This window comes from Aristolochia californica, unplaced genomic scaffold, assembly GCF_029961685.1.
Source record: "Aristolochia californica isolate CCGP_79_NKW_82.1479 unplaced genomic scaffold, dmAriCali1.0.hap1 SCAF_14, whole genome shotgun sequence".
Taxonomy (NCBI): Eukaryota; Viridiplantae; Streptophyta; class Magnoliopsida; order Piperales; family Aristolochiaceae; genus Aristolochia; species Aristolochia californica.
The window spans coordinates 3,945,463-3,957,822 of NW_027181815.1; the positions used below are offsets into that span (position 1 = coordinate 3,945,463).

Here is a 12,360-nt window from a genome sequence, read left to right on the forward strand (position 1 = left end):
CAGTGGGACCCTCGCACTCGAACGGGCCCAACTTTCCTCTCCTCCTACAAGGCTACAAGTCAATCAGGCACCCAATGCCGTCTCCCGACCCGCGTTCTTTTTCTTTTCCCTCTGTGCCTGCGATACTCGAGTCTAGGTGTACACTTATTTATCAATTAATACTTTTTCTCTCGGACTGCACCTAAAAATCACTGAAAAATGCAGGGCGATTGACGCTTCAGATTACTCTTTTCTCTCCTTAATTTGACTTTTATTCAGTTTTTCCATTCTAAACAGGTGATCCAACGGTTTGTAGTGTCCTAATCCTGTAAGAGACTGGCTTCAGAGTTCAGACCACTCTCCGGTGACCGGTTTCTCCTTTTGCCGCTCTTCCTCTCTCTCTGTTTTCTTTCTGTCGAACAGTTACCCGGTTGTGTGAAATGGGAAGAGGACGGTGAGATGTTTTACAATGGATAACTCGTGGCGTATCTAATGCACTTCACCGAGGCCGGCGGCGCCTTCGTCTCTTCCATCGCCTTCCCGAAACCAGGTTCTTGTTGATGATCATTTCGCATTTGTTAGGTTATTTTTGTTTATAAGGGTCTTATCCGTTGCAGGGACGAAAATCGCTGTAAGAACGAGAGATATGTGGCATGTGTATTAGGAAACAATGGCCTTTGTTTTATTGTCTCCCTGGGATTCTGCCCTGTTTTTTATTGAGGTTGGGATGATCGGGGGGCAGAGTAGTGTTGAGAAGGGGATTTGGTTACTGGGTGTTTGTTTAAATGAGAATTTTTGGATGATCATACTTAGTAATGTGTCAGATAAGGCAATGCTGATAGTTGAAGGGGTACTATGGGTGTCTGTTAGTCATCTTTCCTGTTGTTAGAGTAGTTTGTTTCTAGATCACTTTTTTCTTTTCTTTTTCCGTTGATCGTTTCTTTTAATCATTTTTCCACCTTTTCTTTTCCCGACCAACTGTTTTTTGTTCGTGTTGGTTAAACTGTTGACGGGTTTGAGTGGGCTTCATATCGCGTGGCTTGCTTGAACCCTGTTTGGATTTGGGATTAAATGTATGTCAGTTGACGTTGCTTGTGGCAATAAAATCATCATATCGTGGATTCCCACGAAGACTCTTGCCTTGTATGTCGAAAAACGAACTTCATTTGCCTGTCAATGTGATGGATCGTGGCAATGCCATTTTCGTGGCATCAGTTTTTTTCTGAAATTTCCAACTTCCAATCTTTTTTTTCTTTCTTTTTTTTCGCTTTGAAATATATCCAAACTTCTGCTTTGCAAACTTTTGTTTGTTATTTCGGACATGTAGGAGATTACAGCACTTTATTTGACAGAAAATAAATGTTAACTCATTAGAGACTTAATAGACTGTGGAGACTTGTCTTCCGTGTTCCATTTTGTTTATGTACTTCGATTTTTTAGCATATAATTACTCTACTACTGCTACTACTACTATTCTTCACCAGCAAAGCAATGTTATGTCATTCATAGCATTTGTAAAGCCTTATTTATTTAATGCCATGATTTCTGTAAGGCTTGCGGTACTGATGCTCAATACTAGTAAGTTGGGTACTATGCTAGAAGCATAAGGTTCAATTTTCATAATGTTCTGTGCAGTATTTGTAAGTTAGAGAGTTAAGTGATGAAGGGTATTTTTGTAACTCTCATTAACTTTCATTTTAAGTTGTAAATAAAAAGACTAGGGGGTCGATTTTCTGATCTTCTCCCCCGCTCCTAGCGAGTGACTTCAATGCGACCAGATTCTGTAGTGATAAATCCTTCCCTGCAACCAGAATTCTTTCTACTATGCACTGCTTTGCTGATTTCATCGGAAGCGTCGAATTGGAGGAGATTTGCCTTTCTGGCAAAACCTTTACCTGGTTTAATGGGCAAAGGCCGCCCAATCCTATCCAAGCTTGATCGTTTCTTTGCCACTAGTGATTGGCTGAGGCTTCATGAGAATCTCTGTGAATCGGTTTTGAACCGAGCGGGCTCTGATCATTGGCCCATCCAGATCGACACTATTTGACAAGTGGGGTCCAACTCCCTTTTGATTTGACAACTCTTGGTTGCTTGACAAGCAATTTTTTTACCGGATTGACTCGTGGTGGGCTGTTATTGGGCAGTAATTTTGATGGATGGATTTTCCCGTGCAAGTTGAAGCGGCTCAAAGATAAGCTCAAGTCTTGGTCTTCAGATTGTCGCCTTTCTGCCATTGCTGAAAAATCCTCTCTCCAGTCTTAGATTGCTGGCCTTGACCTGATTAAGGAGCAAAGGTGCCTTTCATATGCTTAATTCTCTCATCTTATTTCTCTTCAAAATAAATTTCAATCTATCCTTCACATTGAGTGAGTGCAATGGAAGCAACGAACTCGATTTAAGTGGCTGGCTGAGGGAGATGCCAACACAAAATTCTTCCATGCTAACCGATTCACTTATTTGTCCATTAGCAATGAAGTTACCTCAGATAAGGCCTCTACTATTGACGCTCTTCTCATTTTTTCACAGATATCTGCAGGGAAGAACACCACCACCGCTCTTGGCTCCCTCACCTCCTCTTCTCCTCGATCTCTCCCATCTTATTTGCCTTCATTGAGTTCCCCTTCTCGAACCTTGAGATTGAGGATGCTGTTATGGGCCTCCCCCATGATAGGTCTCTAGGCCCCAACTGCTATAACGGCGAATTTTATAGACTCTGTTGGCTTAATCTGAAGAAGGACATTCTCTCCATGGTTCACAACTTCTATGATATGGGCATCACTTTTAAAAGTGTTAGAGCCTCCCTTATTGCACCGGTGCCTAAGAAAGCTATTGTTGAACACCCGCGTGACTTCAGGCCGATAAGTCTTGTCTCTAGCCCATAAAAGACAGTTGCTCGCATCCAGGCTCAACATCTTAAGGTTATTCTCCCCACCATCATCTACAGAGGTCAGAGCACTTTTATCCACGGTCTAGACATTCTTGACTCTGCCATGGCTGCCCACGAGATTATTGATCACCTCTCCAAGCTGGGTCTCTGGGTCTCCCCTGTTTTGTCCTCAAGCTTGATTTTAAAAAGGCCCTTTGACTGCGTGAGTTGGGCGCTTCTTGATGAAGATTTTGGATTCGTAGATGCATCTTGTCAGCTTCATACGCTTTACTCCTCAACACCACTGTTTATGGCTTCTTTCATGGCTCCCATGGCATCCGACCGGGGGACCCCATCTCCCCTCTTCTCTTCAATCTCATTGCCGAGTACCTGTCCTCCACGTTCTACTAGATCCGGAATCTTCGGTGGCTTGATGCTGTCTTTGATAAGAGCGACTTTGATATTCAGTTGATCCAGTTTGCAAATGACACTACTGGATTATGTTCTGGCACGCTTGATCAAATCCACAAAATCAAGGCTCTACTTGGGCTCTTCGAGATCACTTTGGGTCAGAAGATCAACTGGAGGAAGACGACTCTCTTGGGATTTCTCATTGATCCCCCTCTCCTCTAGCTTATGGCAGACACTCTGGGGTGCTCAATCATGATTCTCCCTTCCTCCTACCTTGGCCTCCCTCTTATTGATTGTAGTCCCTGGATGGGGCTTTGGGCCCTTGTTATTGAGAGGCTCAAGCGGCGACTGTCTACTTGGAAGAGTAGGCTCCTCTCCAAAGCTGACAGATTGACCCTCCTCATCTCTTGCTTGGCCGGTATACCCAACTATTTCCTCTCATTTCTACCTTGCCTCGCCCTATTAGTCAGCCCATTGATGTGATTAAGAGGAGATTCCTAAGGCGTGGCACGAGCAACGAGTTTCATTATGACCTAGTTTGCTGGGAAGATGTCTGTATGCCGAAGTTCATGGGTGGGGACGCACTAAAGAAATGGGACCTGCTCTTCTTCTCAAGTGGTTTTGGAAGCTCAACTCTATTTCGGTGGCTTACTGGAAACCGATGGTGGCTTCCAAGCTCCGTCTTCTCAGGGCTAGATGGATTACTGATGGCAGCAGGTGTCACCCCTCCCCCATTTGGAAAGCAATGTTCCATTTGTTCCCGGTCTTCCACTCTGCTATTAATATTGAACCCAGCTCAGCAGTTCCCATAAAAAGAAAGTTGCATGGTTGCTCTATCAATTCAAGCATTGTCAGTTGTAATTTTCAAGTAAACAATACCATTACTTCAGGAATACTTGATCCCACTGTTACTCAGTGGTTGCATATGGTCTGTGGGCTTTGGACCCCAGGAACACGGTGCCCAAATGTAGACACCATGAGTGCTTTTGATGTTTCTGGTGCATTGCGTGTGGGGAAAAATGTGGTAAGTGCTACAGTTATGCAGCACTTTTATTTATGTTAAATCACATCTTTGTTCTCGGTGAATCATCTTCTTGGTCTTCTAACTACCATATTAGCTTATGTCTAAAAGAATAAACAACCACATTGGTTTTGCTCATTCATCGGCAAGTTACGGAGTTCAAAATGCATAAAATTCTTGTATAAAACAATCATCATCAATATTGAATCCACTTTTCCTATTGATAGAGAAATAAATAAATAATGCTTTGGACCCTTTTGGTCTCAACTGCGAGATGAATTTTACTCTGACAAGTACTAGTGCTTTCAGGTGTGCTCAATGTGCTACTGTCCAGGAGGGTCATGTATCAAGTGCCGGATTGTAAATTGTTCTATCCATTTTCATCCTTGGTGTGCTCACCAGAAGGTACTGTCAAATAATATTTTGTTTCATTTATTGTATTTGTTCCTATGTGCTAATTCAGCAATATATATTCCTTTAGGGTTTATTGCAAAGTGAAGTTGAAGGTTTTGATAATGAGAAAGTTATTTTTTATGGAAGATGCTTGCTTCATGCAACAAATAGCAGTTTACATACTGGCAATCAGTCTTTAGATGTTAATGCTGCAGTAGAGAATCCGGCAGAACAGGAACCAACTTGTGCACGCACTGAGGTACACTTATATTCCGTTTAAAAAAATCTTTCTCCTGTTTTAAGTTATTTCTTAAATTAGATGCAGGATTTTTTATTTTGACAACAGGGTTACAAAGGCTGCAAAATGGGAGAAGCATTAAGGCGTAACCTTGATTCAGAGCCTAATGACAAAAGTGGATGTCTTGTTACCCAGGAGCAGATCAATGCATAGCTTCACATAAATGGGCAGAAATTATTTAGTGAAGGAAGCCATTTAAAACCAATAGCATCAGATACTGAGTATGATTGTCGGGGTATATTTCAAATCAGCCAGAATTAGGCTTTCCATTGCTTTTGATTTTCTTTGAGCTTTTATTTTTTGAAAGAAGTAATATGTTTGCCTGGACTGCAAGTAAATCTTTGAGTGTGGCAATATGAGCTTCCTTCTGGCTCATATGATTTACTTCTACTGTTCTATCATCTGTCACCAGCTATTTCTGCCCATCAAATTTATGTTAGCTTATATATCTGTCAGGTTGGGTGTCTATTTGCAAAGAGGTGGGTAAGTTTTGCTTACCCCTTGATTTTTGCTCTTGGGTTTCAGTCATAATTCTTTGTTATCTTTGTTAGCTATTAATTTTGTAGTCAACAAGATGCTCAATGAATGTGTACTTTTAACTGATTCCACATAACCGAATTTTGCTTACTACATTTTTTTTAGTTAGTTATATTTGTCTGTTTGTTTGTCATCTGTGAAGGACTTTTAATTAGCACAGTTAGGAAATCTGTCTATTTCTGAAATGTTATGTTTACAGTGGCTGTGTTTATGATCCCTGAACCAGCCTGTGTCAGCTTCATTATTTTTTTTTATTTTTTATTATTAAAAAAGATGTAGTCAGCTTCATTATTGTTGATACTCATTAATTGAATGGAAATGGGCTGATACAAACAATTTTAGTAAAAAAGATAGAATGACACGCTGAACAATGAAAATGAGCTCATAAAATTGCATTATACTTTAAGAGAGAATGTTTGTTACAGATGTGTATTTAGTATTTATTTTTTCAGCACTAAAATCAAAGCTTGCAAACTGAAAAAAAGACTTTGTTTTACAACATCATCTCACTTCTAAGAAGTCTCTTGTTTGCTTTGATGCTCCTACTTATTGAGAACTTAAAATACTGGCCACATCGTATTATACTCGAAATGACAAATCAAAGAACTGCAGGCGTTATTTAAATTTATGGAATTTTCTTGTCTGTACTGAGCTTCTTTTGTTTCTGCTCATTGGCTGTTAATATATTTTTTGTTCTAATTCTATTTTGGATTCACAGAATCCCCATAGGTTGCCATTTGAAAGCTCTTTTGCAAGTGGATCAGTACGGTGGTTTAGGTTCTTTACTTGCATGGAAGGTTAAGGTAGAGAACAATAGATAATGAAGGATTACTTAGAGAACAAGGCAAACAGGAAGTTCTATGAGACAGTTGCTGGTAGCGGCATACAGAGGGAGTACCTTCATCATTTACTTCCGCACAGTTCTGTAAAACAAGGACAAGTGAGACCGAGTGGTCTACTCTCTCTTCAAACCTCAGAAATATTTATCAAGCAATCAGAATCAATTCCTCATCGATTCTTTCAGGTGGAGCCATGGATCCTAAAGCAAGTATCAGTGGCTGGTTGGAATGCGCCTTATCTGTTCTCTCATTTGTCTGGTGCTTTCGGCTTGTATTTATCCATTCCTTACTGTATACATCGTGGGTTGCTCAGTTTTTACTATTTAAGAAGCTAACATCAATGTTGCAAGAAGCGTTTAAATATGTTTCTCCTATACAGCATTGCTCAGAAATGCCTTTTACAGTTCTCGTGTTAATCCAGTGGAAGAAAAGAGAGTAGTTTATGTTATCTTACGATTCTTTTGACTTCAACTCTTTGCAGAGTCACACATTCAGAGTTGATCAACTTGGCTTAGAAAAGATGAGTAAATGTACAAATGGAGGTTTGAACCAAAAAGCACATGGATTCTGAATTGAGCTGCTTTCAATCAAGTGAAACGGTGGCTCATAAAAGTGTAAACCGCACCAAATAACTGAACTGCCAGCTCCATTTGCTCCTCGAATGGTCTCTCTTTTGCTCAGATGATGTATGACTGCTTATGCTTCCCAATTACGAATATTGGCTGTTGCTTCATTTACCATCTTTACCAGCGTTACCTGCATGATAACAAGTGTGTAAGTATCTGAATTGACATTTGAGCAGCAGATATTTGTCAAACCTTATTCAGCCTACTAGCAAATAGAAAGAGATAGAAACAAGAAAGCAAATACAATGGATGTTAACGAAAGTTGAGCCATGTGTTTAAGTAAAATCTTCAACATCTAATTCTGCACTTACAGAAGAGTGGCAGTGAGCAGACTTGAGGAAACAAGTGCATTCATGCAGTTTATAAATACAAAAAGTGGAGGCCAATGGATGGTTCTTCTGTCTAACCGGTTAATTTTTATCTGGTTACACAGACAGGTGCCAAGTACAATTGGGATGCATGTGACACTTGTATCCAATTCCTCATATTGAGAACTCTTTATGGCTATTGGGCAAAGATTTTATTCATTCTAGAAATGATTCAGATGCACTAGACATAACTTCACTTTCTTATCTGGATAAGTAACAACTCACTTCCCTATTCTTCTAATTTATGTAAAGAACTTCAATAAGAAATCACAAATGAAAAAGCAAAGAAGACTAAGTTCTCCAGCATGAGTTAATAGTAAAATCATACCACACTTTCCGGGACTCCAGGTGGTGGCATTGGAAGGTTCTTTGGAGGTTGAGTCTTCTCAAATGATCGTTTGTCAAACCTCCATTCTCCAATTTTTCCGTAAGTTAATTTGCCCTGAATTAACAGCCAGGAGGTACAAATAGAAGTCATGGGACAGGTAAAGAGACCAGTTATATAATATGACACTACCGCTATAAATTATTATACCTTCATGTCATAATCACACCCATAGGTGTAATGAATTATGTACTTCTTGCCAACTTCTAGGTCCCATGGAGGCTTGCATCACAAGACACACATGAATGTTAGGTCAATAAGAGATGAAAAAACTACAGAGGATACTGCAAGAAGGCTTGTACATATGTCCCCCAGATAAGTCGATATACTGTTAACAAGCAATGTCATGTGTTATTAGTTTTCTAGACTAACGGAAATGGTTTTTTCAATATCCAAGTCTTCCCCACACAGTCATCTCCTGTTGCTTGTGGCATATCTGATTTTATTTTTTAGGTAACCCACAAATAAGCAACATTTGAGATATGTACTCTTGTGTATCGTCAGTTGAATGTCATGAAGGTTAAGAGATGTATCTAGATAAAACTAAACCAATTCCAAAGGAAAGGAATTCATGCTACCTGAATCATGAAGTCCTTATACAAGATGTTGCCCACACCATGTAGAGCAGAAGCAACAGCATAGCCATACCTGTCAAAGAGATAAGAGTTAATACACTAGACATTATAAAAGAGCATTGACTAGGGGCAGGTTTACCCCTCTGAAGGCCACATAAATGTACACGAAACACATAAAATGTGAATGAGTGCATACATGGACCAATAAGTTCAACAATTCGACCTTGCAAGGGTCTCAAAAAGTCATGAATCTTACTGATAACGGTCGACTACCCACTAGAAAATACAAAACCTCAAAATGGCAAAACAAAGAGAAGATACTGACTATTTTAAGTAGGTATAACCTTACATCTCAAGAACCCAACCAAATGCCTTGTCTGCTTCAGGATCCTTCTTCATGGCCAAAGAAACATTCATCCAAGTGGGAGCGATCTTTTCGAGAGAAGCCTGTAACCAATGTACAAAAATAATCAAAACAATGACAACGAGCAAAAACTAAGAATTCATAACTGCATATTACATGGTAATTACCTTACTGATGATGACCGGAGAATTCCCTATGGGGTCAATATTGGTGATTGGCCCTTTGTCTTCAGGGAAAAATTTCCGTAGAGTAGATTCGTATTTTTGGGGTTCAATATAGAAAAAAGGAAAAGCAACACCAAGCCCATCTGTCGATAAGTTAGGTATGGGCTTGACGATGATGTGATCCGGTTCAGCCATCAATATGTAACTGTGAACAAACAAGCTGATTATTATCTCATTCTTACATTCAAAATATGAATGTCACTCGGTCTAACCAAAACAAGGATATCCAAGTTTTCTTACTCTTCTATGATATCAGCCTTTTGAAGCCACTGTACAAATGCCCAGGGTCTGTTGAGGACAATATATCCCTACAATGCCAAACCGAAGAAACAGTTAAAGAGAATTAAAACTAGTACAAATGAACCAGGAATATCAGCTTAAAGATTTCATAATCTGCAACTTACTAACCAGGCTAGTATAGAAAACAAACGAAACTCCTAAAGCCGTCCTGTATATAGGGACATTAATTGGATGTAACAGTCGAATAACACATCTAATCATAAATTTCTGCTAGCCACCTAATTGCTCAGCATTTCATCCAAGTGATAGGTAGGAAAAGAAGAAATGGGTTTCCCATAGAAAAAGCTAAAGAGAATTCACAGCTTAAAGCTTTGAAAACTAATTCAGTTGCATGGTCTAGGATTAAATCCTATAATCTTTGTACTAGAGCATTTGCTTCCAATATTAGAGTTCAGTCATATTGTTAAGTAATTCTGAAACACTTGCACAACATAGCCAGTCTACAACAGACGATGCATCACCAAAGTTATCCTATAGGTGAATGTGTTTAGGTAAGTCAAGAATAATCACTAACAATCCTCACGTCTCTTTTCCGCTTAGGTTTTCCTCTCAAGGTAAAATATACTGGAACCTGTCCAAGGGATAAATCTTGCATAGATTTGGGTTGTCTAAGCAACCCAAACTACATCATACAGAACCTAGTCCAGTAGAAGACAAGATGGTCTTCCTCAATGATCGAGTAGAAAATGGAACAGAGAAAATCTGAACAGAACATTGCTTCAACACTAGGAATCAAGAGTGATACACAAACCCATGGTGTTTCACAATCTACGAGGAAAGCGGAATCAAATCATTCAAGACTTTTCTGTCAAATCTTCTTACAAATAACATGGATTCAGCACATGAAAAATTCTATTATTGAACAGACAAATAATAGTTGCTCTATCACACAAGCTGCAATGGTTTTTCCAACCATTGATTATTTCCTGGTACAACGACAAAACTTGGCAGGAGAACCCCCAATAAGATTAAACCAACGGATACAATCGTGTCTTTCTAGCTAGCCTTGCAGTCTTACATAAACCATTCTTTTGCTCGACCGTGTCATGTGAATAATAGCATCATAATTCAGAACACAAACCGAAACTAAAGAAAAATTTCCATAGCCACTTGAAAGACAAGAAAGTTATTACCTGATCCATTCCTGCTGGAAGGGGATCGGCGATGAACGTAGGAATCTCATCCATATATTTATCCGGTTTTCCAGAATGCAAAATTCTTGTAAAACCGCCCATATCAGCATTAGGATCCTTTTGGAACTTTTTGAACCAGTAATACATAATCCTACACTGCCATGTGTTATAGACGGAATCCGAAGCTGTCACAGCAGTATGAAATGGCCTTTTCTCCGTATTGGATTTTCTCGATTTGTCAGCAGGCATTTTGATGACAGGATCTATCGACAAAAACCTAGTAGAAGAAGTGTCCTTTGGACCAGGGAACTGTTGGGTGAGAGGAGCATTTGCAGAGATAATAATGTTGTAAGTGATTATAGCAGCAGAAAGGGTGATTAACAGCGTGTAGAAGAGGCCCTCGCACCCCATTTCTCTCTCTTGCGAGCCGCCTAGCCTCTGTTCCGGAGATAAGTTTTCAAGAAGAAGTTTTGGATTTAGGTATCCCCTCACTTCATGTTTGACGATCGGTTTTTGCTGGTATAAAAAATAAAACTTTATTGAAGTCGTCTTCCGCTTTTGTTCGCTCTGAAGCTGGCACAGTGGCACTACAGAGGAGCTGTCGGCTCGTTGACTCCCAAGTCCCAATAATTAAAGGATGTTCTTGTAACTAGGAGGAAACTAATCAAATTTGGTATGGAATTTTTTCCTGGAAACGTTTATGTGCCATTAGTGTGCAGGGAAAGTGCTAAAATATTTAAATTTGATTTAAAAAACAACTTTTATTTGAGCAACTGCAAAACCTTTTGGAAATTTGTTATACTCATAAAAAATATTTAGTACACAAAACAAGAAAAAATAAAAAGATTCCTCTGAAATTTGTTGAGATTTCAAAGTGAACCCTGCAGTGGTTACCATGTTATATGCCAGAGATGTTATTGGTTTCAAGATTCCTCTGAAACCAAAGATACATGGGGGCCTCTTGAGCACATGGAAACGGAGTGGGATAGACGACGCCATTCATCCTACCAAATTTTGATTGTAGAATAATAATTCTACATTTGGTGGAACCACCGAATGACGGGACTAAATGGCAAAGAAGACCAATAGCAGAGAAACAACCAAGACAGGGAGATAGACTGTACAGAAGAATAGCAGAAAATATAACCAAGAACCGGACTGGCTCAGGTCTTCTTCATCTTCTGTTTGTTTCTGGTTTTAGTTGGGTATCCAGTTATCTTCTCTCTCCAAATCTTGGGATTATTGTTATCTTGATTAAAAAAAAAAAAATGCTTATATGCTTCATATTTCACTTCGTCCGCCATTGGCATTAGTTTCGAGAAGAGGCGCATTTGGAGAATCAAGAAAGTCTCAGAGAGTAAAGAAGGAGAGATACGGACCAAGAAACAGCGATGATAATTGCGAAGGCTCTCCCCACCGCGGAAACATAAAAAGAAAGAAGATAATGAAACTCTCCATAACAAATACAGAGCAAAGAAAAGGGAATGGTAACTGAAGAAGGAGAAACAATTACAATTTGTTTTAGAACAACCTCTGCAACGAAATTATCGGCCATTTAGACTCTGCGCTGTCTCTGGTGGACTGCAGTCTTCCCGCCGCAGCCTTCATCTTCTTGATCTTTGTCATCCCCACCATCCAATTCTTTGACGACGCTCGTTCTCAGCACCCATCAGCATCTTCCCGAGTGGATTCCAAATAAGCGCAAGAAGGGCAGCGCAGCGGACCTGGATGATGAAGCTGACGATAACAAATAATCAGCGCCAATAATTCGAAGATAACGAAGATAGCAGATTCGGAGGAAAGAAAAAAGGAATGCCAATTGAAGAAGAACAGACGACGGAAAAATAAAGAAAAAAACAATTACCTCTCGGTATCTTTTACAAGAAAATCTTCCCAGAAATAATAGGCCATTCAGACTCTATGGGCGGTCGCCTGCCTTCATCTTCTTGATCTTCGTCATCATCACCCGCCAGTTCTTTGACGACGCTCGTTCTCAGCAACCAATAGCGTCGTCCCTTTGTGGATTCCAACGAAAGACAAC

The 12,360-nt window shown here is 39.7% G+C and overlaps 2 protein-coding genes across 5 annotated transcripts; one reads left to right on the forward strand and one right to left on the reverse strand.

The window, feature by feature from the left end:
• The first annotated feature begins 79 nt into the window (after positions 1 to 79).
• Positions 80 to 6,770, forward strand: LOC137950180 (histone H3-lysine(4) N-trimethyltransferase ATX1-like). Of its 4 annotated transcripts, none has more exons than XR_011111927.1 (5): positions 80 to 529; positions 4,587 to 4,682; positions 4,759 to 4,929; positions 5,017 to 5,203; positions 6,224 to 6,770. XR_011111927.1 is itself a non-coding variant. In XM_068796562.1 (4 exons), exons 1-4 carry the CDS (start codon positions 3,918 to 3,920, stop codon positions 5,119 to 5,121), a joined length of 735 nt encoding a protein of 244 aa, XP_068652663.1. In that variant the 5' UTR covers positions 3,850 to 3,917; the 3' UTR covers positions 5,122 to 5,287. The 4 variants fall into 4 exon arrangements, 1 of the variants encoding a protein (XP_068652663.1); XR_011111926.1 differs by lacking the exon at positions 80 to 529 and adding an exon at positions 3,850 to 4,280 and having other exon boundaries at positions 4,996 to 5,203; XR_011111925.1 differs by lacking the exon at positions 80 to 529 and adding an exon at positions 3,850 to 4,280.
• Positions 6,771 to 6,790: 20 nt separating this feature from the next.
• LOC137950179 (hydroxyproline O-arabinosyltransferase 1) lies at positions 6,791 to 10,916 on the reverse strand. Its single transcript, XM_068796561.1, has 8 exons — positions 10,320 to 10,916; positions 9,127 to 9,194; positions 8,830 to 9,031; positions 8,648 to 8,745; positions 8,302 to 8,371; positions 7,874 to 7,945; positions 7,667 to 7,780; positions 6,791 to 7,100 (listed from the first exon to the last, which is right to left on the reverse strand). The coding sequence occupies exons 1-8, from the start codon at positions 10,728 to 10,730 to the stop codon at positions 7,041 to 7,043; spliced, it is 1,095 nt and encodes a 364-aa protein (XP_068652662.1). The 5' UTR covers positions 10,731 to 10,916; the 3' UTR covers positions 6,791 to 7,040.
• Between the last annotated feature and the right edge of the window lie 1,444 nt (positions 10,917 to 12,360).

Bases quoted from the DNA above. Each gene is read 5' to 3' on its own strand.
- LOC137950180 (XM_068796562.1), top strand. From the start codon at position 3,918: ATGGTGGCTTCCAAGCTCCGTCTTCTCAGGGCTAGATGGATTACTGAT. The intron at 4,683-4,758 runs GTACTGTCAAAT...ATATTCCTTTAG, and splicing joins CTTGGTGTGCTCACCAGAAG to GGTTTATTGCAAAGTGAAGT. The intron at 4,930-5,016 runs GTACACTTATAT...TTTTGACAACAG, and splicing joins CAACTTGTGCACGCACTGAG to GGTTACAAAGGCTGCAAAAT.
- LOC137950179 (XM_068796561.1), bottom strand. From the start codon at position 10,730: ATGGGGTGCGAGGGCCTCTTCTACACGCTGTTAATCACCCTTTCTGCT. The intron at 8,372-8,647 runs GTAAGGTTATAC...TCTCTTTGACAG, and splicing joins TTTGGTTGGGTTCTTGAGAT to GTATGGCTATGCTGTTGCTT. The intron at 7,101-7,666 runs GTATGATTTTAC...GTTATCATGCAG, and splicing joins CTGGAGTCCCGGAAAGTGTG to GTAACGCTGGTAAAGATGGT.